Genomic DNA, 20606 nt, shown 5'->3' on the forward strand with positions numbered 1-20606 from the left:
TAATTTGGCACCGTTTAGCTAATTCCCAGGATTCCTTGGGTGGAGCTGGAATGTTAATTAGCGTTCCTCCCCGTGGTGGCTGCTCTTGGGATGCCAGGGGAGCTGTGGATTCTGGGAGTAGAGGTGTGTGAGAAAGAGAGAAGGCGAAGGGCGAAAGAATGTTGCCTCGTGCAGGATTCTCCAATCTTGGCAATTTTAAGGCCTGTGGACTTCAACTCCCAGAATCCCACCGCCCCCTTTTACAGCCTGAGAAACTAGGGGGGGGTTTCCCCCCTTGATCCTCTTCCTGAGCGCTTCCATACCAGAGAGAAGTCCCTGGTGTGCCTAATCCTAGCTGGCCAAATAAGGTAGAGGTAGTCCTTGGCTTACGACCACAACTAAGCCCAAAATTTCTGTCACTAAGCGAGACGCTTCTTCTGTGAATTTTACCCCGTTTTGCAACCTTTCTTGTACGGTGGTCCAGCGAATCGCTGAAGTTGTTGAGTTACCAACACGGTTGTTCAGTGAGCCTGACTCCCCCCTCGATTTTGCTTGTCAGAAGGTTGGAAAAAAAGGATCACGTGACCCCACCCCCCCACCCGGGACACTGCATAAACCGTCATAAATATGAGTCGGATGCCGAGCGTCTAAGTTTTGGTCCCGTGAACACGGGGAATGCTGCGACGGTTGTAAGAGTGAAAAAGGATCATGACGCGCTTTTTTCGGCGCTGTTGTAGCCACTAGACGAACTGTCGTAAGTCGAGCATGACCTGTATTCAATTACGTTCAATTCCTGCAACCGTTATGTAGCCGAGGGCTAAGCTTCCTCTTATCTCGTCATTCCCTGTCCTTTCTTCCGTCTTCCAAGCCGTTTCCCACATACCATCACCAATTCCCACCCCGTCTGCAGCCTGCCAATTGGAAAGCTAATACTAACACCCCTCCTGCAATAACAAACCAAACAACCCCCCCAAACACACACTCACACTCACACACTCTTTAATACTCACTAAAGCTTGGGTTTCATGGCACTGTTTCAACCCAGGGGGGGGGTCCGAGAATTGGATCGGCTCCTTCAAGAAGCCTTCTCGTTCAGTTGGAAGCTGACAAATGGACGTAGGAAAGGGGGCAACGAATGGTGTTTTCCCCACCCCACCCCCATCCTGTGAGTAAGGACACTCAACAGCACTGCAGACCTTTCGCCAAATCCAGAATATGCCCTCCCAAACGGATAACGTTGATGGATATGCTGCCTTGGGAAGTCTTTCGGTTCAATTTGGGGGGGCGAGTCGAAAACGAGGTGAACAGTCCTGCTTCTCAGTGCCAGCTCTGTTTCCCGCATGAAAAACTTGCCAGCCACCCCCCTCTCCCGTCTCCTTCCAAGAAAAGCCAGGCGCCCACCAATACGCAGTCCTGGGATCAAATCCCACCCACCGCCCTCCCCCGTTGCCAGAAAGTTGCCCGCAGCCCAAAACCTCTTCCTCCTCCTGCTTTACAGCCATCTTCCCGCCTCCTTCTAGGACTCCCTTGGGGTGTGTGTCTGCGGTTCTCATCCCCCCTGACACACACTCACCACGGAGATGGCCCCCTGTGCTCCTGTCGCCCACCCACTCCCAGCCAACCGCTTCCTGGGCACCGGAGATAAGAGAAGCCCTTGGTGGCCTTGGCTCAAGTCACAGTGAGGTATTTTGAGAGCAGCTTGGCTGGGGAGTAGGGTCCTTCCTGGAACGCAACTCGGCAGGAGGAGAAACAGGGGGCCTGCCCACAAGGAGGGTATGGAGGGGGGGAGGGTGTCGCAACCCACCCAATGCATAGCTCAAACGGTGAGCCGGGAGAAACGCAAATAGCACCAGTTGACCACCATTGCACGGGAGAGAGCCACGAGCAGTCTGTACCGGGCGAAGGAGGAATTGAACCGAATATTGCGATGTGGGAATGGGACATCCTGATGCTTGCTGGACTGCCACTCCCGCCGTCCCACCTGAAAGGGACCGGGATGGCCCCAAGGCCTGCTCACTCAAGGGCTGCTTGGACCCCGTTTCAGCCCAGGTGTCCTGAAAGGGTCCCTCCTTGCCAGTTCACACGGTGGTCTCATATTCCAACAGCTCTTGGGAAGCCCCCATGCTGCGGTACTGGAGGCGTGGTGTGGCCGGAGAGGTGTACTCGAGAGCTAGGATGGTCTTACGTAGACGCCTGTCTATGAAATGGGCGTCCCAGGCGGGGTACTTCTTGCGTGGCAAATCAATGCGAATAACAGGCCCCTCTGTCCGTGGGGCCCGGGCTACGGGGGTGGAAGGCATGCTGGGCCTGACCTGAAAGACCGGCCCACAGCTATCTCTGTCCCCCGGCATCCCCTCTCGCTCTGTAGTCCTCGGCAAGGAGCGTGGAGGACTGGTGATCACGTCTGGCGGAGGCCCCGTAGCCCGGGGTACGGCGGTGGGCTCTTCCCCGCAGAGGCAGCCCGTGTTCTGGGCCCCGAAAATGGTCCCACTGGGATGCAAGAGGCAATAGTAGATGAACATGAAGAAGACTCCCAAAGCAAAGCTGGAGGCTACCACGCAAACGATGATCAAGGCATAGAACTCAGAGACCAGGTACTGTTCACGGAACCAGTACCAGAGGCCCGTCAGCACGGCGTTCTCCAACAGGGTGATGATGTAATAGATGGACATGCGGCAACGGCTGCGGCCTTCCTTGACGTTGAACCAGCAGAAGATGTAGATGATGCCCACCACCATGTTGTAGATGATCTCCTCCCACTTGGACATGCAGAAATCCGTCTCGCCTTGGATGATCCAGAAGGTCATGATGCACCAGTGGGTGACGATGAAGATGCCGAAGTAGAGCTGAAAGACAGAGGCGAAAACGGCGAAGGCGATGGCTCGGGCGGCAATGGTGAAGAGGTGCCACAGGATCTGGACCATGGCACCTTTGTAGGACATGGGCATCTTGTCTTCCCGTGAATCCCGGAGCACCTTTTGGTAGGAGGCCAGAGTCCACGCGAGAGACACCAGCGAGGCAGAAGCTGAGAGACCTTCCCAAGAGGAGCAGAGAGACAAAGGGAAACAAAGGATTAGGGAGAAGACAGGGTGCCTTTGAAGGTTCTCCAGGAAAGAAATGGAACTGAAGCTGGAGGGGACCACGGGGATGGGGTGACCGCCTCGAGCCCGGATGGGGGGAGGGGGAAAGAGGATTGGGCTGAAGGAAAAACCAAGAGGAGACAAGGGGGAGGACGCCTTGGAGGTACATCACCCAGGAGGATAAAGAGGCTGGAGGTTCAACCACCTAACATCTACATTGGTGTTCATACATGGGAAAGAAGCCAAACCAAAGTGACACATCTAGAAATGATGATGGGGGAAAAATGGAACATGGTTTGCGGAGTGGAGGAGGAGGAGGGAGGACTGTGGGGGTCCTTGGTGGTGTCTGAGCTTGGTTGTTCTCCTGGAGGCGTTTCATGACCCAGCTAGCGAACATCCTCAGGGCTAGCATGAAACGTCTGCAAGAAAACAATCAAAATCAGAGAGCAGCAAAGACCCAAGAGTCATCCTCCTCCTCATTCTTCTTCCTCCTCCACCTCCTCCTCCTCTTCCTCCTCCTCCTCCTCCACCACCTCCTCCTCCACCACCTCCTCATTCTTCTTCCTCCTCCTTCATCTCCTCCTCCTCTTCCTCCACCTTCTCCACCACCACCACCTCTTCTTCCTCCTCCTTCACCTCCTCCTCCTCTTCCTCCTTCAAGTTGTTAGTAATGACTTACAAAGCCCTACATGGCATGGGTCCAGATTACCTACGGCAACACCTGCGGCCCACGTCAACTTCCCTCCGTCCAGTGCGCTCCCACAGAGAGGGCCTCCTCAGGGTGCCTCCGATCAAAGAATGCCGATTGATGGCCCCCAGGGGGAGGGCGTTCTCTGTGGGCGCGCCAGACCTATGGAACCGCTTGCCGGTTGAGCTCCGGACGGCCCCCGACCTTCGCTCCTTCCGGCGCGACTTAAAAACATATCTATTCGAGCAGTTCTGATCTGGTCTGATGGGTTAGGGTTGGGGTTTTAATATGTTTTACTACTGTTTTAAACTGGGCTAAATATTTAATCGTTTTTTAACTTTTGTATTCCGCTTTTTTATATTTATTGCCCTGTACACCGCCCTGAGTCCTTCGGGAGAAGGGCGGTATAAAAATATAATTAAATAAAATAAATAATAAATAAATCCTCCACCACCTTCTCCACCACCTCCTCATTCTCTTCTTCCTCCCTCCTCTTCCTCCTCCTTCTCCACCTCCTTCTCCACCACCACCACCTCATTCTCCTCTACCTCCTCCTCTTCCTCCTCCTCCTCCTCCTCCACCACCACCTCCTCATCCTCTTCTTCCTCCTCCTTCACCTCCTCCTCCTCCTCTTCCTCCTCCACTTCCTCCTCCTCTTCCTCGTCTTCCTCCACCTCCTCCTCCTCCTCTACCTCCTCCTCTTCCTCCTCCTCCTCCTCCTCCACTTCCTTCTCCTCTTCCTCCTCCACCTCCTCCTCCACCACCTCCTCATCCTCTTCTTCCTCCTCCTTCACCTCCTCCTCCTCCTCTTCCTCCTCCACTTCCTCCTCCTCTTCCTTGTCTTCCTCCACCTCCTCCTCCTCCTCTACCTCCTCCTCTTCCTCCTCCTCCTCCTCCTCTCTGCACACCCCACTCCCTTCCAGCGCTGATGATGTTACCTAATGGGGTAATGAAGCATCTGCCAGCTCAGACAGCACCAGGGAGGGATCCGATTCCCAATTGACACCGAGTTCAAAAGGTAAAGTTCCTTGGAGAGGCTTCCCCCCAGACCTTGCTCTCCGCTTCCCCCCGTGTCTCGCGCCCCTTCCCTGCCCTCCACTCACCCTGCAGTGGGTCGATCCGGTTCTGTTGCACCATGATGCTCAGCTGCAGCACCAGCTGGGGGGCGCTCTTGAGGAAGGTCTCCAGAAGGCGCAACATGCTGACGTCGGCACATTCGAACATCATCCTCCAGTAGAAATGGCGCTGGCGATGCTCGGACTGCCACCGGCTCTGGAGCCCCAGGTAGAGGGTCCTCAGGTACCTGTTGAAAAGGACAGGGAGAGAGAAAAGCGAGTGCAGGCAGTCCTCAACTTATGACCAGGACTGAGCCCAAAATTTCCACTGCTAAGCGAGACTGTTGCTCGCTGTTTTGCCCCATTTTACCACCTTTACTAAGGGACGCGGTGGCTCAGTGGGTTAGGACGCTGACCTTGTCGATCAGAAGGTCGGCAGTTTGGCGGGTCGAATCCCGAGTGCCGCATAACAGAGTGAGCGCCTGTTACTCGTCCCAGCTTCTGCCAACCTAGCAGTTCGAAAGCATGTAAAAATGCAAGTAGAAAAATAGGGACCACTCTGGTGGGAAGGTAACAGCGTTCCGTGCGCCTTTGGCGTCTAGTCATGCCAGCCACATGACCACAGAGACGTCCTCGGACAAGCGCTGGCTCTTCAGCTTTGAGACGGAGATGAGCACCGGCCCCTAGAGTCGGAAACGACTAGCACGCACGTGCAGGGGAACCTTTACCTTTACCTTTACCACCACATTTACCATTTTACCAACCAATCACTGCAGTTTTGAAGTTAGTGCAGGCAGTCCTCGAACTTACGGCCACAGTCGAGCCCAGGATCTTTTGCTGCTAAGCGAAACATTTTGTTAAGTGAATTTTCTCCCACTTTACGCAAAAGGGGACCACAGGACACTGCAACCATCATAACTATGAGCCAGCGTCTAAATTTTGATCCCAGGACCTGCCGTTTTGATCACAAGGAGGCTACAATGGTCGTTAAGTGTGGGGAAAAAAGGTCTTAAGTCAGTTTTTTCAATGCTGTGGGTAACTTTGAACAGGCTCCGTCGTAAGTCCGGGACTCCCTGTATATGCCCAGCAGAAAAAATAAAAATAAAATAAAAATCAACCAGAATCTTTCTCCATCTCAGCGGAACATGGGCAGAAATGCCTGTAGGTCCATTTTCAAATTCCCAGGATGGAGAATCAAGGAGGCTACTAGTTTAAGGCGAGAAAGAGGAACAAAAGCAGAGCAAAAATAGTATATATTTTTTTAAAAAACAAAAACATAACTGTGCATCATTAAAAGAAACACACCAGGCTTTTAATGAAATCTAGATCGTCACAACTGGAGGGGGGGGGAATATTTATGCAGCTGCGTCTTCTTGAAATATGCAAAGCTTGTTGGAAATTCCAGATATTAAACCACTCAACGCTTCTGGGCTGCTTGGCAATCAAGCTTAATTCAGGGAGTGGAGAAAATAGACGCGGTTCAGTTTGGCGCCCGTAAAGACGCGATTTGCACATTCCGCGCCACTTATTCTTCCCAGAATTTGAGGGATGCAAAAGGGGGCATCGGCCAAGGTTGTTGGCCCGGTTCAGTTGCATCCCCAGCTTCTCTCTGGAAAGCACTTTAATAAAAAACATTGCCTTTCCCCTCCCCTCTTTGGCATTTCAGGTACCCAGCCATATCTGCGTTCTGCTCCCCGCCCCCCCCCCCCGAAAAATGATCCTTAACTTCTTATTTCAGGCAGAAGAGTCTCCATTAACTGAAAACATCACTTTGGCTGTTTCTCATTCTTTCTCCTGAATCGCCAAAGCAGGGCTGGTAAGTTACAAAAACTGGATTATTCAGCCATTTTTATGTATTCATTTTTGCAAATAACTCAAGGAGGGGAACACAGCCAACACGACAACAACCCTGCGAAGTGGGTTGGGGGAGAGAGAGAGGAGAGAGAGAGGGGGGGGAGTGGCCCCAAATCACCCAGACGGCTTCTATCCCTAAGGCAGGACTAGAACTCACCGTCACCTGGTAATTGGCCCAAAGTCACCCAGCTGGCTGTAACGCCTACGGCAGAAAACTAAAACTCACCGTCTCCTGGTGATTGGCCCAAAGTGACCCAGCTGGCTTTCATGCCTAAGGCGGGACTAGAACTCACTGTCTCCTAGTGATTGGCCCAAAGTCACCCAGCTGGCTTCCGTCCCTAACGTGGGACTAGAACTCACCGTCTCCTGTTGATTGACCCAAAGTCACCCAGTTGGCTTTCATGCCTAAGGCGGGACTAGAACTCACTGTCTCCTGTAGATTGACCCAAAGTCACCCAGTTGCCTTTCGTGCCTAAGGCGGGACTAGAACTCACCGTCTCCTGGTGATTGGCCCAGACTCACCCAGCCGGCTTTCATGCCTAAGGCGGGACTAGAACTCACTGTCTCCTGGTTTGTAGCCTGGCACCCTAACCACAAGACCAAACTGGCTATGCGAAAATGCTCTGGATAGGTGCACTACAAGCAAGATCTTAAAGTCAACGCGTGTTGACACGAGAGTAGATCCTTTGGAACCAGTGGAGATAGAACCCAAGGAGAGAGTTGGCAGGGACCTTGGAGGTCTTCTAGCCCAACCCCTTGCTCAGACAGGAAACCCTGGCCTATACCATCTCAGACGAGTGAATGTCGAATCTCTTCTTAAAAGCCTCCAGTGATGGAGTATTGACAACGTCTGAAGGAAAAGCTGTTTCCCTGTTTAATTGTCCTGACCGTTAGGAAGTTTCTCCTGAGTTCCAGGTTGCTTTTATCCTTGATGAGTTTCCATCTGTTGCTTCTCGTCCTGCCTTCAGGCGCTTTGGAGAAGAGCTTGACTCCCTCTTCTTTGGGGCAGCCCCTGAGAAATTGTAAGACTGCTAGCATGTCCCCCCTCGTCCTTCTCTTCGTTAAACTAGACCTACCCAATTCCTGCAACTGTTCTTCATATTTCTTTTAGCCTCCAGTCCCTTGATCATCTTTTCCAATTGTCTCGACATCATTTTTTTTTTCAGGATCGAAAAATGACGAGAGGGAAGGGATGTTTCCTCCCCCCTCCCAACTCCATTCATGACCCTGTAATATAATATTATTTCCCATTTCGAGAAGCAGCGGTGGAGCCACCCGCTTCGTTCAAGGAAGGGTTGAAAAATGGGCTGCTTTCTCGGCTCTTTCCGCTCAGCGCTTCTGAAAGCAATTCAGGGCATCAGCAAAACGCCGGAGCTTTTGGGAAGCTGGGAATTTTTCCAGAACCCATTAAAAAAATCCATCTCTTCCCCCAGCGCCTCTGACCTTTCTGCGCTGAGTCTCTTCAAGTCTGGAAGAAAGCCAGCCTCCCACCGTCTTCCCCGTCTTCCAAAGTCAGCAGATGTTTTCAAAAGACGTTTTCCGTCACGTTCACACAACACTTCAGCCCAGGATGTGGAATTGGGCGGGTGGGGGGGGAGGAGAAAGGTCCACAGTTTCCACCTGCTGTGTGACCCAGAAGATTATATTTTGCTGTTATACAGTTGGATGGTTGGTTGGTTGGATTTTTTTAAGGCCTAGGACAGAACCGTTGTGTTTGCTCAACCGGGATTTCAGGCGACTGAGCTGCAGTTTGCCAACTTTCACTTTGCTCCAACACTGGAAGTTTTTAAGAAGAGACTGGACAGCTGTTTGTCTGAAATGGTGTAGAGCAGACATGTCAAACTCGCGACGTCACGTGACGTCGCGCGACGTATCGGAACTTTTCCCCATTGCCGGCAATGGGATGGGCGCGGTTTCTCCGTGACGCTCCGGTCCGCGGGCCGGCAGTTTGACACCCCTGGTGTAGAGTTTCCTGCCTGAGCAGGGGGTTGGATTAGATGACCTCCAAGGTCCCTTCCAATATTGTTGTTGTTCTTGTTACTACTACTACTACTACTACTACTACTACTACTACTACTACTACTATTGATCATCGCACAGTCAATCAGATGGCAGGAAGCCATCATCCGCCAGGATAGGTGACTGGCAGCTGTTCCAGAGAGTTGTTCCCCACCCCTCAACTGAGAATAGCTTCTCAAAAACCATGGTTCTCTGGTTACCTACCTCTTTTCTATGGCCTTCCTTCCTTCCTCTCTTTTTCTTCTCTCCTTCCTTCCTTCCTTCCTTCTTTCCTTCCTTCCTTCCTTCCTCCCTCTTTCTCTTCTCTCCATCCTTCCTTCCTCTCTCTTCCCTCCCTCTTCCTTTCTTCCTCCCTTCTCTCGTTTCTCTCCCTTTGCATCTTTCTCCCTCCCTCCCTCTTCTTTCTTTCTTTCTTTCTTTCTTTCTTTCTTTCTTTCTTTCTTTCTTTCTTTCTTTCTTTCTTTCTTTCTTTCTTTCTTTCTTTCTTTCTTTCTTCCTTCCTTCCTTCCTTCCTTCCTTCCTTCCTCTCTTCCCTCCCTCCCTTCCTTTCTTCCTCCCTTCTCTCATTTCTCTCCCCTTCCATCTTTCTCCCTCCCTCCCTCTTTCTTTCTTTCTTTCTTTCTTTCTTTCTTTCTTTCTTTCTTTCTTTCTTTCTTTCTTTCTTTCTTTCTTCCTTCCTTCCTTCCTTCCTTCCTTCCTCTCTTCCCTCCCTCTTCCTTTCTTCCTCCCTTCTCTCATTTCTCTCCCTTTCCATCTTTCTCCCTCCTTTCTTTCTTTCTTTCTTTCTTTCTTTCTTTCTTTCTTTCTTTCTTTCTTTCTTTCTTCCTTCCTTCCTTCCTTCCTTCCTTCCTTCCTTCCTTCCTTCCTCTCTTCCCTCCCTCTTCCTTTCTTCCTCCCTTCTCTCATTTCTCTCCCTTTCCATCTTTCTCCCTCCCTCCCTCCCTCCCTCCCTCCCTCTTTCTTTCTTTCTTTCTTTCTTTCTTTCTTTCTTTCTTTCTTTCTTTCTTTCTTTCTTTCTTTCTTTCTTTCTTTCTTTCTTTCTTCCTTCCTTCCTTCCTTCCTTCCTTCCTTCCTTCCTTCCTCTCTTCCCTCCCTCCCTTCCTTTCTTCCTCCCTTCTCTCATTTCTCTCCCCTTCCATCTTTCTCCCTCCCTCCCTCCCTCCCTCCCTCCCTCCCTTTCTTTCTTTCTTTCTTTCTTTCTTTCTTTCTTTCTTTCTTTCTTTCTTTCTTTCTTTCTCTTTCTTTCTTTCTTTCTTTCTTTCTCTTTCTTTCTTTCTTTCTTTCTTTCTTTCTTTCTTTCTTTCTTTCTTTCTTTCTTTCTTTCTTTCTTTCTTTCTTTCTTTCTTTCTTTCTTTCTTTCCTTCCTTCCTTCCTTCCTTCCTTCCTTCCTTCCTTCCTTCCTCTCGTTCTCTTCTCTCCATCCTTCTTTCCTTTCTCTTTCTCTTCCCTCCCATCCTTCCTATCTCTCTTCTCTCCCTCCCTTCCTTTCTTCCTCCCTTTTCTCATTTCTCTCCCCTCTTTCTCCCTCCCTCCCTCCATTCTTCCCTTCCTTCCTCACCCTCTTTCTTTCTTTCTTTCTTTCTTTCTTTCTTTCTTTCTTTCTTTCTTTCTTTCTTCCTTCCTTCCTTCCTTCCTTCCTTCCTTCCTTCCTTCCTTCCTTCCTCTCATTCTCTTCTCTCCATCCTTCTTTCCTTTCTCTTTCTCTTCCCTCCCTCCATTCTTCCCTTCCTTCCTCACCCTCCCTCCCTTTCCTTCCTCCCTTTATTTCCTTCCTCCCTTCCTCCTCCTCCTCCTCCTCCTCCCTCTATTCTTCCTCTTTCTCTCCTCATCCCTCCCTCCCTCCCTCCCTCATCACATTAATTTCCATGAAGTTTCTTTATGGAAGAGTCCTTTATTTCTTTATTTCTTATGAAAGAGTCCCAGGAAAGCTGCAGCTATTATGGCTTACGGCGGCCTTCCTCCCACCTTGACAACTCTTGGGAGCCCAGGTCTGGGTTAACGTTGGCTTATGGGTCAAATAAACCAGGCTTGCCAGCCTTTACACAACGCTAAACCACACATCCTTCCTTGTTTAGCAAACTGGGCTTGTCAACACAGCTTGGCAGAAGCCGGACAGCTCAAAGTTACCCACAGACCTTTCCTGGCAGCTTCCAAAAAGATGGATGAATGACAGGAAACTGTCCTGGTGGGTATTAAGAAGCTCTTAAGCCAGAAACCAGGATCTGTAAATGGTAAGGTTGCAAGGCAGACATCCCAGCCGCTGCAAAACAGTGTGTTTGTCATGTTTGGGTGGGATGAAGCAAGAAAATGGGTTCAAGGTTTAAGACCTTCACTTTGTCCCCTAAAGCTCCTCAAAATCCAAAGACGGAAACAGCCAAATGTTTCAGCCGGAATATCACGGTGCTGCTGACTATCCAAAGAGGTGCTCAGAAGTCACAGTGAGACCAGCACATCATGGGCACCACCCACCCAGGGCTGGCCCCAAGGGAGCAGTGCCCAGCCTCACCACGTCCTTGGCGCATGGACGCCTCTGTGGCTGGGTATTTCAGACATGGCAATCCTTGCTGGATTCTGTAGCACGGGGGTTTCTCAATCTGACCGTTTTAAGGCAGAGGGGCTTCCACTCCCAGAATCCCCCAGTCAGCATGCTTTAAGAGGGGTGGACTTCAACTCCCAGAATTCCCCAACCAGCAGGCTTTACAATGGGTGGACTTCACCTCCCAGAATGAAACTCTGCTGGCTGGGGAATTCTGGGAGTTGAAGTCCACCCATTTTCAAGTTGGGTTTCTCTGGGGTCACGTGATCCCCTTCGGTGACCTTCTTACAAGCAAAGTCCATGGGGAAGCCTGATTCATTTAACCACCATGTTACTAACTTCACAACTGCAATGATTCACTTAGCAACTGTTGCAAGAGAAGTTATAAAGTGGGGCAAAACTCACCAAATAACAAAACTCAGCACTGCAGCAGATCAATCCACAAAGAGGAAGACTTTCAGAAATTCAGAGGGCATCAAAAAGCAACGTGGAATTAAGGAGAAACTTCCTAACAGTGAGAACAATTCACCAGTGGAACCGCTTGCCACCAGAAGTCGTGGGTGCTCCATCACTGGAGGTTTTTAAAAAGTGACTGGACAGCTAATTGTCTGAAATGGTATAAGGTCTCCTTCTCAAGCAGGGGGTTAGAATAGAATAGAATAGAATAGAATAGACTAGAATAGAATAGACTAGAATAGAATAGAATAGAATAGAATAGAATAGAATAGAATAGAATAGAATAGAATAGAATAGAATAGAATAGAATAGAATAGAATAGAATAGAATAGAATAGAATAGGAATAACAGAGTTTGGAAGGGACCTTGGAGGTCATCTAGTCCAACCCCCTGCTCAGGCAGGAAACCCTATATCATTTCAGACAAATGGCTGTCCAATCTCTTCTTCAAAACTTCCACTGTTAGAGCACTCACAGCTTCTGGAGGCAGGTAGTTCCACTGGTTAATTGTTCCCCAATTATCAGGAAATGTCTCCTTAGTTCCAGGTTGCTTCTCTCCTTGATGAATTTCCATCCTTTGCTTCTTGTCCGTCCTTCAGGTGCTTTGGAGAATAGCTTGACTCCCTCTTCTTTGGGGCAACCCCTGAGACTAGAAGACCTCCAAGATTTCCTTCCAGTTCTTTTCCAATTGATTGACTCACTCCACGATTCAGGAATTCATAAAAAGTATCATAGAATGAATGGTAGAATCGTAGAATAATACAATCATAGGGATGGGAGGGACCTTGGAGTCTGTTCTGTCCCAGCCTACGTACCGCCTTGTTACTTCACAAGGCAGCCCCTAATTTAGCATTAGACTGGATAAATAAACCCCTATTATTGAAGTTACAGACCTTGTCCACAAACAAAACAGAGCACGAGCCAAAACAGGAAGTAACTCACTGGTAACATAAACAGACCATCATCTCTGGACACAGAAGTTCTTTGCAAACGGTTGCCTCCAGCAACCAACCCCTGCCCACACATTCCCTTTTTGTTACGCAGCCCCAAAGGTGTGGCTTCTCACTGCTTTCTCCTCCCCTGGAGTCACCCCATTGCCTCCCTCTGATTTACTCGTGTGACCTGTCTACGTTTCGAGCGTCTCTGTGGTCTTCCAGCTGTGCTTCCTCCGAGTCTGACTCCGCCTCCCAGCCCAGCTGGCTTTCAGCTTGATCATGAGTGGAGGGGCCAGGATCTTCCTCACTTTGTAAGTCTGGTAACTCATCAGAGCCTTCCTCCAACTCTGATGGCTTCCCCAGGCCCATCCTTCTCCTCCTCCTCCTCCTCTGATTCCCCGAACTCAGCTGCCGGGATCACAGGCTGGCACGGAATCACAACAGAGTCTTCTAATCCAGTGGTCCTCAACCTTTGCAGCTTGCCGGCCCACGGGGGTGGGGGTTGGGGATGAGGTGAATTGGGCTGTGCAAGTTGAGCTGCATGCGTGTGTGCACGCGTGCCGGCCCAGTGCAAGTCAAACTGCACAAACACGCACACAGGTATGTGCACGCCAACCTGTTGGTCGTGTGGCCCAGTTCTGAATGGGGGAACCCCTGTTCTAATCCAAGGCAGGAGATCTTCTCTCACCCTTGCACTGGCCTTGTAGTCTGTTTGGAGTATCAGGATGGTGAAAAGGACTTGGGGCTGGAGAGAACTCAAAGGTCTTCTGATCCAACCCCCTGGCAAAGGCAGGAGTCCGTTGACCATCCCGGACAAAGGCTGTCCAGTCCTTTCTTAAAAACTTCCAGGGTTGGAGCATTCACCGCTTCTGGAGGCCGGTTGTTCCACTGGTTAATTGTCCTCACTGTCAGGAAGTTTCTCCTTAGTTCCAGGTTGCTTCTTCTCTCCTTGATGAGTTTCCATCTGTTCCTTCTTGTCTAGCCTTCTGGTGCTTTGGAGAACAGAACAGTTGAAGGGACCTTAGAGGTCATGTAGTCCAACCCCCTGCTCAGGCAGGAAACCCTATACCATTTCAGACAAATGGTTGTCCATTCTCTTCTTAAAAACCTCCAGTGTTGGAGCATTCACCATTTCTGGAGGCAGGTGGTTCCACTGGTTAATTGTCCTCACTGTCAGGAAGTTTCTCCTTAGTTCTAGGTTGCTTCTCTCTTTGGTTAGTTTCCATCCGTTGCTTCCTGTCCTGCCTTCAGGGGCTTTGGAGTATAGCTTGACTCCCTCTTCTTTGGGGCAGCCCCTGAGATACTGGAAGACTGCTATCATGTCCCCCCTGGTCCTTCTCTTCATTAGGCTAAACTTACTCTTAGTCGTCCATCACATGATTTTGCCTCCAGGCCCTTGGCCATCTTGATTAGTCTTATCCGCACTCTTTACCGGACCTTAGCATCTTTCACTCTTGTCTTCTGCCCAGCTTCAAAAACACCGCAGAAGGATCCATTTCCGATCCACCCCAGCCCTCAAGGGAGGGAATACGAGCGGAAAGAAAAGGCTGGGCTGTTTCGGGATGGAGAGATTCAGACAACCCAGAGGGAACAGATCTGCTCTCTAATAGCCTGGAAGACTGAAGCTGTAGAGGGGCTTGGGAGGATTCGACCCCCTCTCCTGCGCTCCCTCCCCCACCAGGGCCTCTGCTCAAATTTCCTTGCCTTGTGGGGGAGGGAGGGAGAGAGTGGGGAGCTGGATAAAAGGTAGAGGGAGAAAGGAAAGGAACAGAGGGGGCAGGAGGTGGAGGCCTTGGCTAGGGGAGCATATGGACTGTGACCCCTTTTCTAATGAAGAGGCTGTCAACCCAGCTGGAGAGTTACCCTGTGATAAGACAGACAGACAGACAGACAGATAGATATAGATATGATAGATACGATATGATATACAGTAGATATAGATGACAGACAGACAGATAAATAATATAGATAGATGATAAATATAGATATGATAGATATATGATAGAAGGAGATTAGATAGATAGATAGATAGATAGATAGATAGATAGATAGATAGATAGATAGATAGATAGATAGATACATACATACATACATACATACATACATAAAAGCAGGGCTTTTTTTCTCATAGAACGCTCAGAACGGAGTTCCGGCACCTTTTTTGGATGGAACCTTGTAGGGTAGGCAAGGCGGGTTGTATGACATGTGTGAGTTCTGGCACCTTTTTCTTTTACAAAAAAAGCACTGGATACATACATACATACATACATACATACATACGTACATAGATGATAAATATAGATATGATAGATATATGATAGATATAGATAAAGATGATAGATAGATAGATAGATAGATAGATACATACATACATACATACGTACATACATACATAGATGATAAATATAGATAGATAGATGATAGATATAGATATAGATGATAGATAGATAGATAGATAGATGATAGATAGATGTAGATATGATAGGTAGATAGGTAGATAGATATATAAATACATAGATACATAGATGATAGATAAATATAGATATGATAGCTATAGATAGGTATAGATCATAGGTCTGCAACCCGCGGCTCCGGAGCCACATGCGGCTCTTTCAGCCGTCTCCTGCGGCTCCCAGTCCTCTGCCATGTGCAGTCCAAAAAAAAAAAGTGGGACTAAAAAAGTTCAACCAATCAATTCAAATATGCAGGGTAGGTGCATATCTCGCCTTGGCTCCACTCTTCAGTCAAACCCTGTTCTGCACATGCACACATGTACGCGCATGCGCACACATTTTTTTGCGGCTCCCAGTTTTTCCTTTTGTGAGGGAACCGGTTCCGAGTGGCTCTTTCACTGTTTCAGGTTGCTGACCCCTGGTATAGATGATAGATCTATCTATATCTATCATATATCTATCATATCTAAATAAATGTAGATATGATAGGTAGATACATAGATAACTATGATAGATATATGATAGATATAGATAGATATAGATATAGATGATAGATAAATGTAGATATGATAGATAGAGATATAGGTAGATAGAGATAGAGACAGACAGACAGACAGACAGACAGACAGACAGACAGACGCTCTCTCCCTGAGCTGTCCTGGGCGCAGAAGGTCCATCAAGTGAAGGGAGCAGGCGATGCATGAAGCCTGCTGTGCTGACCTCTAATTTGAGGCCTGCCCCACTCAGTCACTGGGGCTGTACTGGTTGTGGGAACCTGTGAGTCGCACCCGAAGGGCCCCTGCTGGGAAAAGCTAGAGGGGGGCTTTGGCTGTACCTGGAGCTCTGCAGCCTTTGGGAAATAATTCAGGAGACTGGAGCACAAAGGGCAAAGGGAGGTAGCTGCCCTCTGCAGCCTTTGAAGGCAGCTGCATCTCCACGCGGCAGAGTGGAGCTTTCTTTGCCTCTCGGCATCCTTCAGACCCAATTCTGGGAGTCGAGTAGGAACCAAAGGCCAACTTCCAGGAGGAGGGGAGAACAGGGAGATGTGGCAGTTTTGCTCGGAAACCCCTGTGCCTCGCTCACTCTTTCAGCCTTGGGGACGGGGGTCCCAAGCCCCCTGCTCAGTCCTTAGCCAGGCAGCAGGCACAGGGGTCAATGGCTCTCCAGAGCTCTCTTTCTCTCTCCTCCAAGCTGCCTAGCAGCGAATGGGAAGCAGACCAGGGACCCTCCCCATCTACCCTTTGATAGGCCAGCTGGCCAGATTTCTGCCTTCTGCCCTTCCGAAAAGGCACAAGGAAGGCTTTGCACGGTTCCCCTCCCCCCCGCTTCACTCCCCAGCACGCTGAGGGTATTTGGAGCAATCACCCTGATCAGGAGGGGGGCCAGGCCTCACGGGTGGGGGTCCAGATTCCCCCTCCCACTGTATTTAGAACTAGGTGGAGTGCTGAACAGGCTGGATTATCTGTCTAAGCGATTGGGTCATAAAGGGAGTCAATTTTAGAACCTTTTTTGCGTTGGTGGTTAAGTGAATTGGGCAGTCATTAAGTGAAACTGGCTTCTCCCAGTGACTTAGCTCGTCGGGAGTTTCCCCCCCCCCGGAAGGTCTCAGAAACTGGGGACCCTGCAAAAGTCAGAAATGCGAGGAGCAACGCTGGAGGGCCGGGGGATGCGGAAAACGCCCCCCCCCCAAAATCCAGGACCACACCATGTGCGTCCAGATCTTCCCCGCCTCCCGGTCGTAAAGAGAGTCGCGCTCAATTTTAGAGCCCTTTTTTCTAAGGTTGTTAAGTGAATCGTGCAATCATTAAGCGAACTTGGCTTCCCCCACTGGCTTTGCTTCCCCCCCCCCCCAAGGAAGGTCATAAATGGCAATCACGTCACCTGGGGACCATGCAAAGGTCATAAAGGCCAGGAGCGACGCTGTGCAGCCGGGCACATGGATAAACCCACCACCACCACAACTCCAGGACCTGGCCACGCGTGCCTGGCTCTCCCCCCTCCCTTCCCAGTCGTAAAGAGAGACACGCTCAATTTTAGAGCCCTTTTTTCTTTGCTAAGGTGGTTAAGTGAATTGTGCGGTTGTTAAGGAAAACCCCAAAACTCCAGGCCTGGACTATGTCTGCCTGCCTCTTCCCCCCCGCCCCCGCTCCCAGTCATAAAGAGAGTCACACTCAATTTTAGAGCCCCCCTTTTTTTGCTCAGGTTGTTAAGTGAATCGTGCGGTCATTAAGCGACCCCCTCCACCCCAGGACCTGGCCACGTGTGCCCAGCTCTCTCCCCTCCCCCCATCATAAAGAGAATCACATTCAATTTTAGACCCCTTTTCCCCTCAGGTTATTAAGTGAATCGTGGGGTCATTAAGCGACCCCCTCCACCCCAGGACCTGGCCACGTGCGCCCAGCTCTCCCCCTCCCCCCGTCATAAAGAGAATCACATTCAATTTTAGACCCCCTTTTCCCTCAGGTTGTTAAGTGAATTGTGCGGTCATTAAGCGACCCCATACCCCACCCCAGGACCTGGCCACGTGCGCCCAGCTCTCCCCCCTCCCCCTGTCATAAAGAGAATCACGTTCAATTTTAGACCCCTTTTTCCCCTCAGGTTAAGTCAATCGTGTGGTCATTAAGCGACCCCATCCCCCACCCCAGGACCTGGCCACGTGCGCCCGGCTCTCCTCCCCCCCCCCCACTCTCCCGGTCGTAAACAGAGTCACGTTCAATTTTTCAGCCCTTTTTGGCTCAGGCGGTTAGAGCCTTGGTGGAGCAGTGGGCTAATGCCTCCTTAAGTAACACCAGCTGCCTGCCATTAGTGCAGGTTCGAGTCCCACCAGGCTCAAGGTTGACTCAGCCTTCCATCCTTCCCAGGTAGGTAAAATGAGGACCCAGATTGTTGGGGGGCAATTAAGCTGACTTTGTAATAATGCCGCTTGGGGTCTGTGTGAAAGCCCTAATAAGCAGGCATATACATAGAATGAAGGCTACTGCTAAGCTTGTAAGCCGCCCTGAGTCTTCGGAGAAGGGCGGGATATAAATGGAATTTAAAAAAAAAGTGAGTCGTGGGGTCATTAAGCAAGCGCCCCCCACCCAAAAAAACCCCAGGCCTGGGCCACGCGCGCCCGGCTCTCCCCCTCCCCCCACAATCTCCCGGTCGTAAACAGAGTCACGTTCAATTTTCCAGCCCTTTTTGGCTCAGGCGGTTAAGTGAGTCGTGGGGTCATTAAGCAAGCGCCCCCCAACCCCCCCAAAAAAAACCCAGGCCCGGGCCACGCGCGCCCGGCTCTCCCCCTCCGACCGGAGGTCCCCCCCCAGGGGTCCCCTAACCCATGGGGCGCGGCGTCTGGCCTACCTCCAGACCTGGCCGAGCTGAAGCAGGTGAATGACGGCCTGCAGGATCCAGACGCAAAGGCGGCAGCAACCCAGGCGGGGCGCGGCGGCGGCGGCGCTGTCCTTGGTGCTGAAGCCGCCGCCGCCGCCGCTGCCCCTGGTGCTGAAGGCGGCGGCGCTGTCCCTGGTGCTGAAGGCGCCGCCGCCGCTGTCCCTGGTGCTGAAGGCGGCGGCGGGCGCGGCGGCGGCGAAGTCGTAGACGAACCACCTGAAGCTCAGCAGTTGCACCACGAGCGAGGGCAACAGGACGAAGAGCAGCGTCAGCCCGAACCACAAGTAGTGGCCCTGCACGTAGTAGTCGGCCGCCAGCCACAGGTCGCTGGCGCCGTCCGAGAAGAAAACCAGCAACGCGCCCAGCACCCAGCAGCAGTCCCGCAGGCTGTAGGCGCGGCCCCTCGGCCCGGGCACCGGGACGGGCAGCGCGGGAGGAGGAGGAAGAGGAGGAGGAGGAGGATGGGGATGGGGATGCGGCGGGGCGGAAGAACAGAAAGAGGCGGCGGCGGGGCTGCCCGGGCCCCGTCGCGCCCCCCGCGGCAGGCTGCCGGCCTCGGAGCCCTCCCGGCGCAGGAGCGGCGCGGGCGAGGAGCAGCGGGGCGCGGCGGCCGCCTGGCCATCCGACTTCGCGGCCATGTTGGCGGGGAGGGGGAGGGAGAAGGCAGGCACAGCCCCAGACTTCCGGGCGGACCAGGCAGAGAGGCACGGGCGCGGGGGGAGCCCCGAGAGGCGGCGGCGGCGGAGAAGGAGGAGGAGGAGGAAGAGGAGGAGGAGGAGGAGGAGGAGGAGGGGAGCGGCCAGGCCGGGCAGCGCCCACCCCGCCCTCTCCGCGGCGCCGCCCCCAGCAGGCGTGGAGGGGGGGGCTGCAGCCGGAGAGCGAGCCCTCCAGGCCTCCTCGCGGGAGGGTCCTCCGGGCCGCGCCCCCCGCCCCCTCCCTGGCACGCCCCCTCCCCTCCTTTCCCCTCCCGCCGCTGCCCCGCCTCAAAGGCTGGGTGGGGCTGCCTCCTCCCCCCAATCAGCCCTCCGCTCGCCCGGCTGCGTGATGCACCCCCCCACCTCCCCTACCACCCGCGACCGAGGATGGGCTGGCCGTCTTATTCCGCTTCGGCCCGGTCCAGGCTGTCGGTGCCAGCTCGTTGAGAGGGGCAGAGGCCCACCAAGGTTGCAGGGCATCAAAGGCCAGATCAACGGAGAAGGGGTTCTTCAGAGAGGCCCCTTGGGAAAAGGGAGGGCTGAGTCCTGGTCCCGTTCCCGAACCTCCGGAAAAGTCCTGCAATCCAGACACAAACAGACACATGGCCCCCCCTCCCCTCCCCCTCCCCGAGCGTGATCCATCTCTTCAAAGCGCGACTAGCGTGCCAAGGAAATTCAGCCTGGAGTGAATCCAGTCACAAAGGGTCAAGATCATCTCTGGGGCCAGAACGGGCAAGGCCTGTCCCTGTAAATAAATTAAGGCTGGTAATGAGGGTGTGTTTCTATTTGGGGGCTGGGGGGGTGGCTGCCAGGAAAGCATCCACTCGAGAGAATTCTGCAGCTTCTCCTGCAAAGGCCAGCACGGGACTGGGAGGAACAGGTCCTGTTACAAGGTAAGAAAAGCCCCCACAGGGCCCTCATATCCCTGGTGGGGGGGGGTGGGAGTATTTTTTCTGCTCCTGCTTTCCATTTGGCATTTCTAGTATGACATTTTGCCCCCCACCCCACCCTTCTTCTGGCAAGCATGAAGCTTAGATCTGGCCAGCAAAGGCGATGCTGGATGCTCACTCTGCTACGTACATCGGAGATTCTAGAGAGAAATGCTTTCAATTGTCTCCACATTTCTCCTCTGTTGAAGGAGAGATTTTTCTACCAAATTCACCCCCCCCCCACTCCAAGAAGCAGAACATTAGCTGTGCATCCCAGAGCTGGGGGGAGGGGCCAGAAGAAAGTAGCGTCCAGTTTCCTAATCATCTTTAGACGTCTACCTCGGCCAAAAAAATTCGGGATCCAAAAAAATTACGGTCTGCTCCGGGGCTAGTGGTCGGTTCATCACCAAGAGCCTGGAACTTAGATAAGTGATTGTGGCTGCAATTTCCATTGTGATCTTGCAATTCGGGTGTTGTGTGCAGTGACTTTTTGTTCTAGGAGAGAGCTTTGCATTGTGCCGGCACAGGAGAGCTCTCGCCCCACCAGAAGGCCTGG

The 20606-nt window shown here is 51.8% G+C and overlaps 1 protein-coding gene across 1 annotated transcript; it reads right to left on the reverse strand.

Annotated features, from left to right (window-relative positions):
- Positions 1-2057: 2057 nt before the first annotated feature.
- XKR7 (XK related 7) lies at positions 2058-19064 on the reverse strand (the record flags this gene model as incomplete). Its single annotated transcript, XM_081323551.1, has 3 exons — positions 2058-3013; positions 4851-5050; positions 18397-19064. The coding sequence occupies 3 exons, from the start codon at positions 19062-19064 to the stop codon at positions 2058-2060; spliced, it is 1824 nt and encodes a 607-aa protein (XP_081179677.1).
- Positions 19065-20606: the final 1542 nt, after the last annotated feature.

This window comes from Vipera berus, assembly GCF_964194415.1.
Source record: "Vipera berus genome assembly, chromosome: 3".
Lineage (NCBI taxonomy): Eukaryota > Metazoa > Chordata > Lepidosauria > Squamata > Viperidae > Vipera > Vipera berus.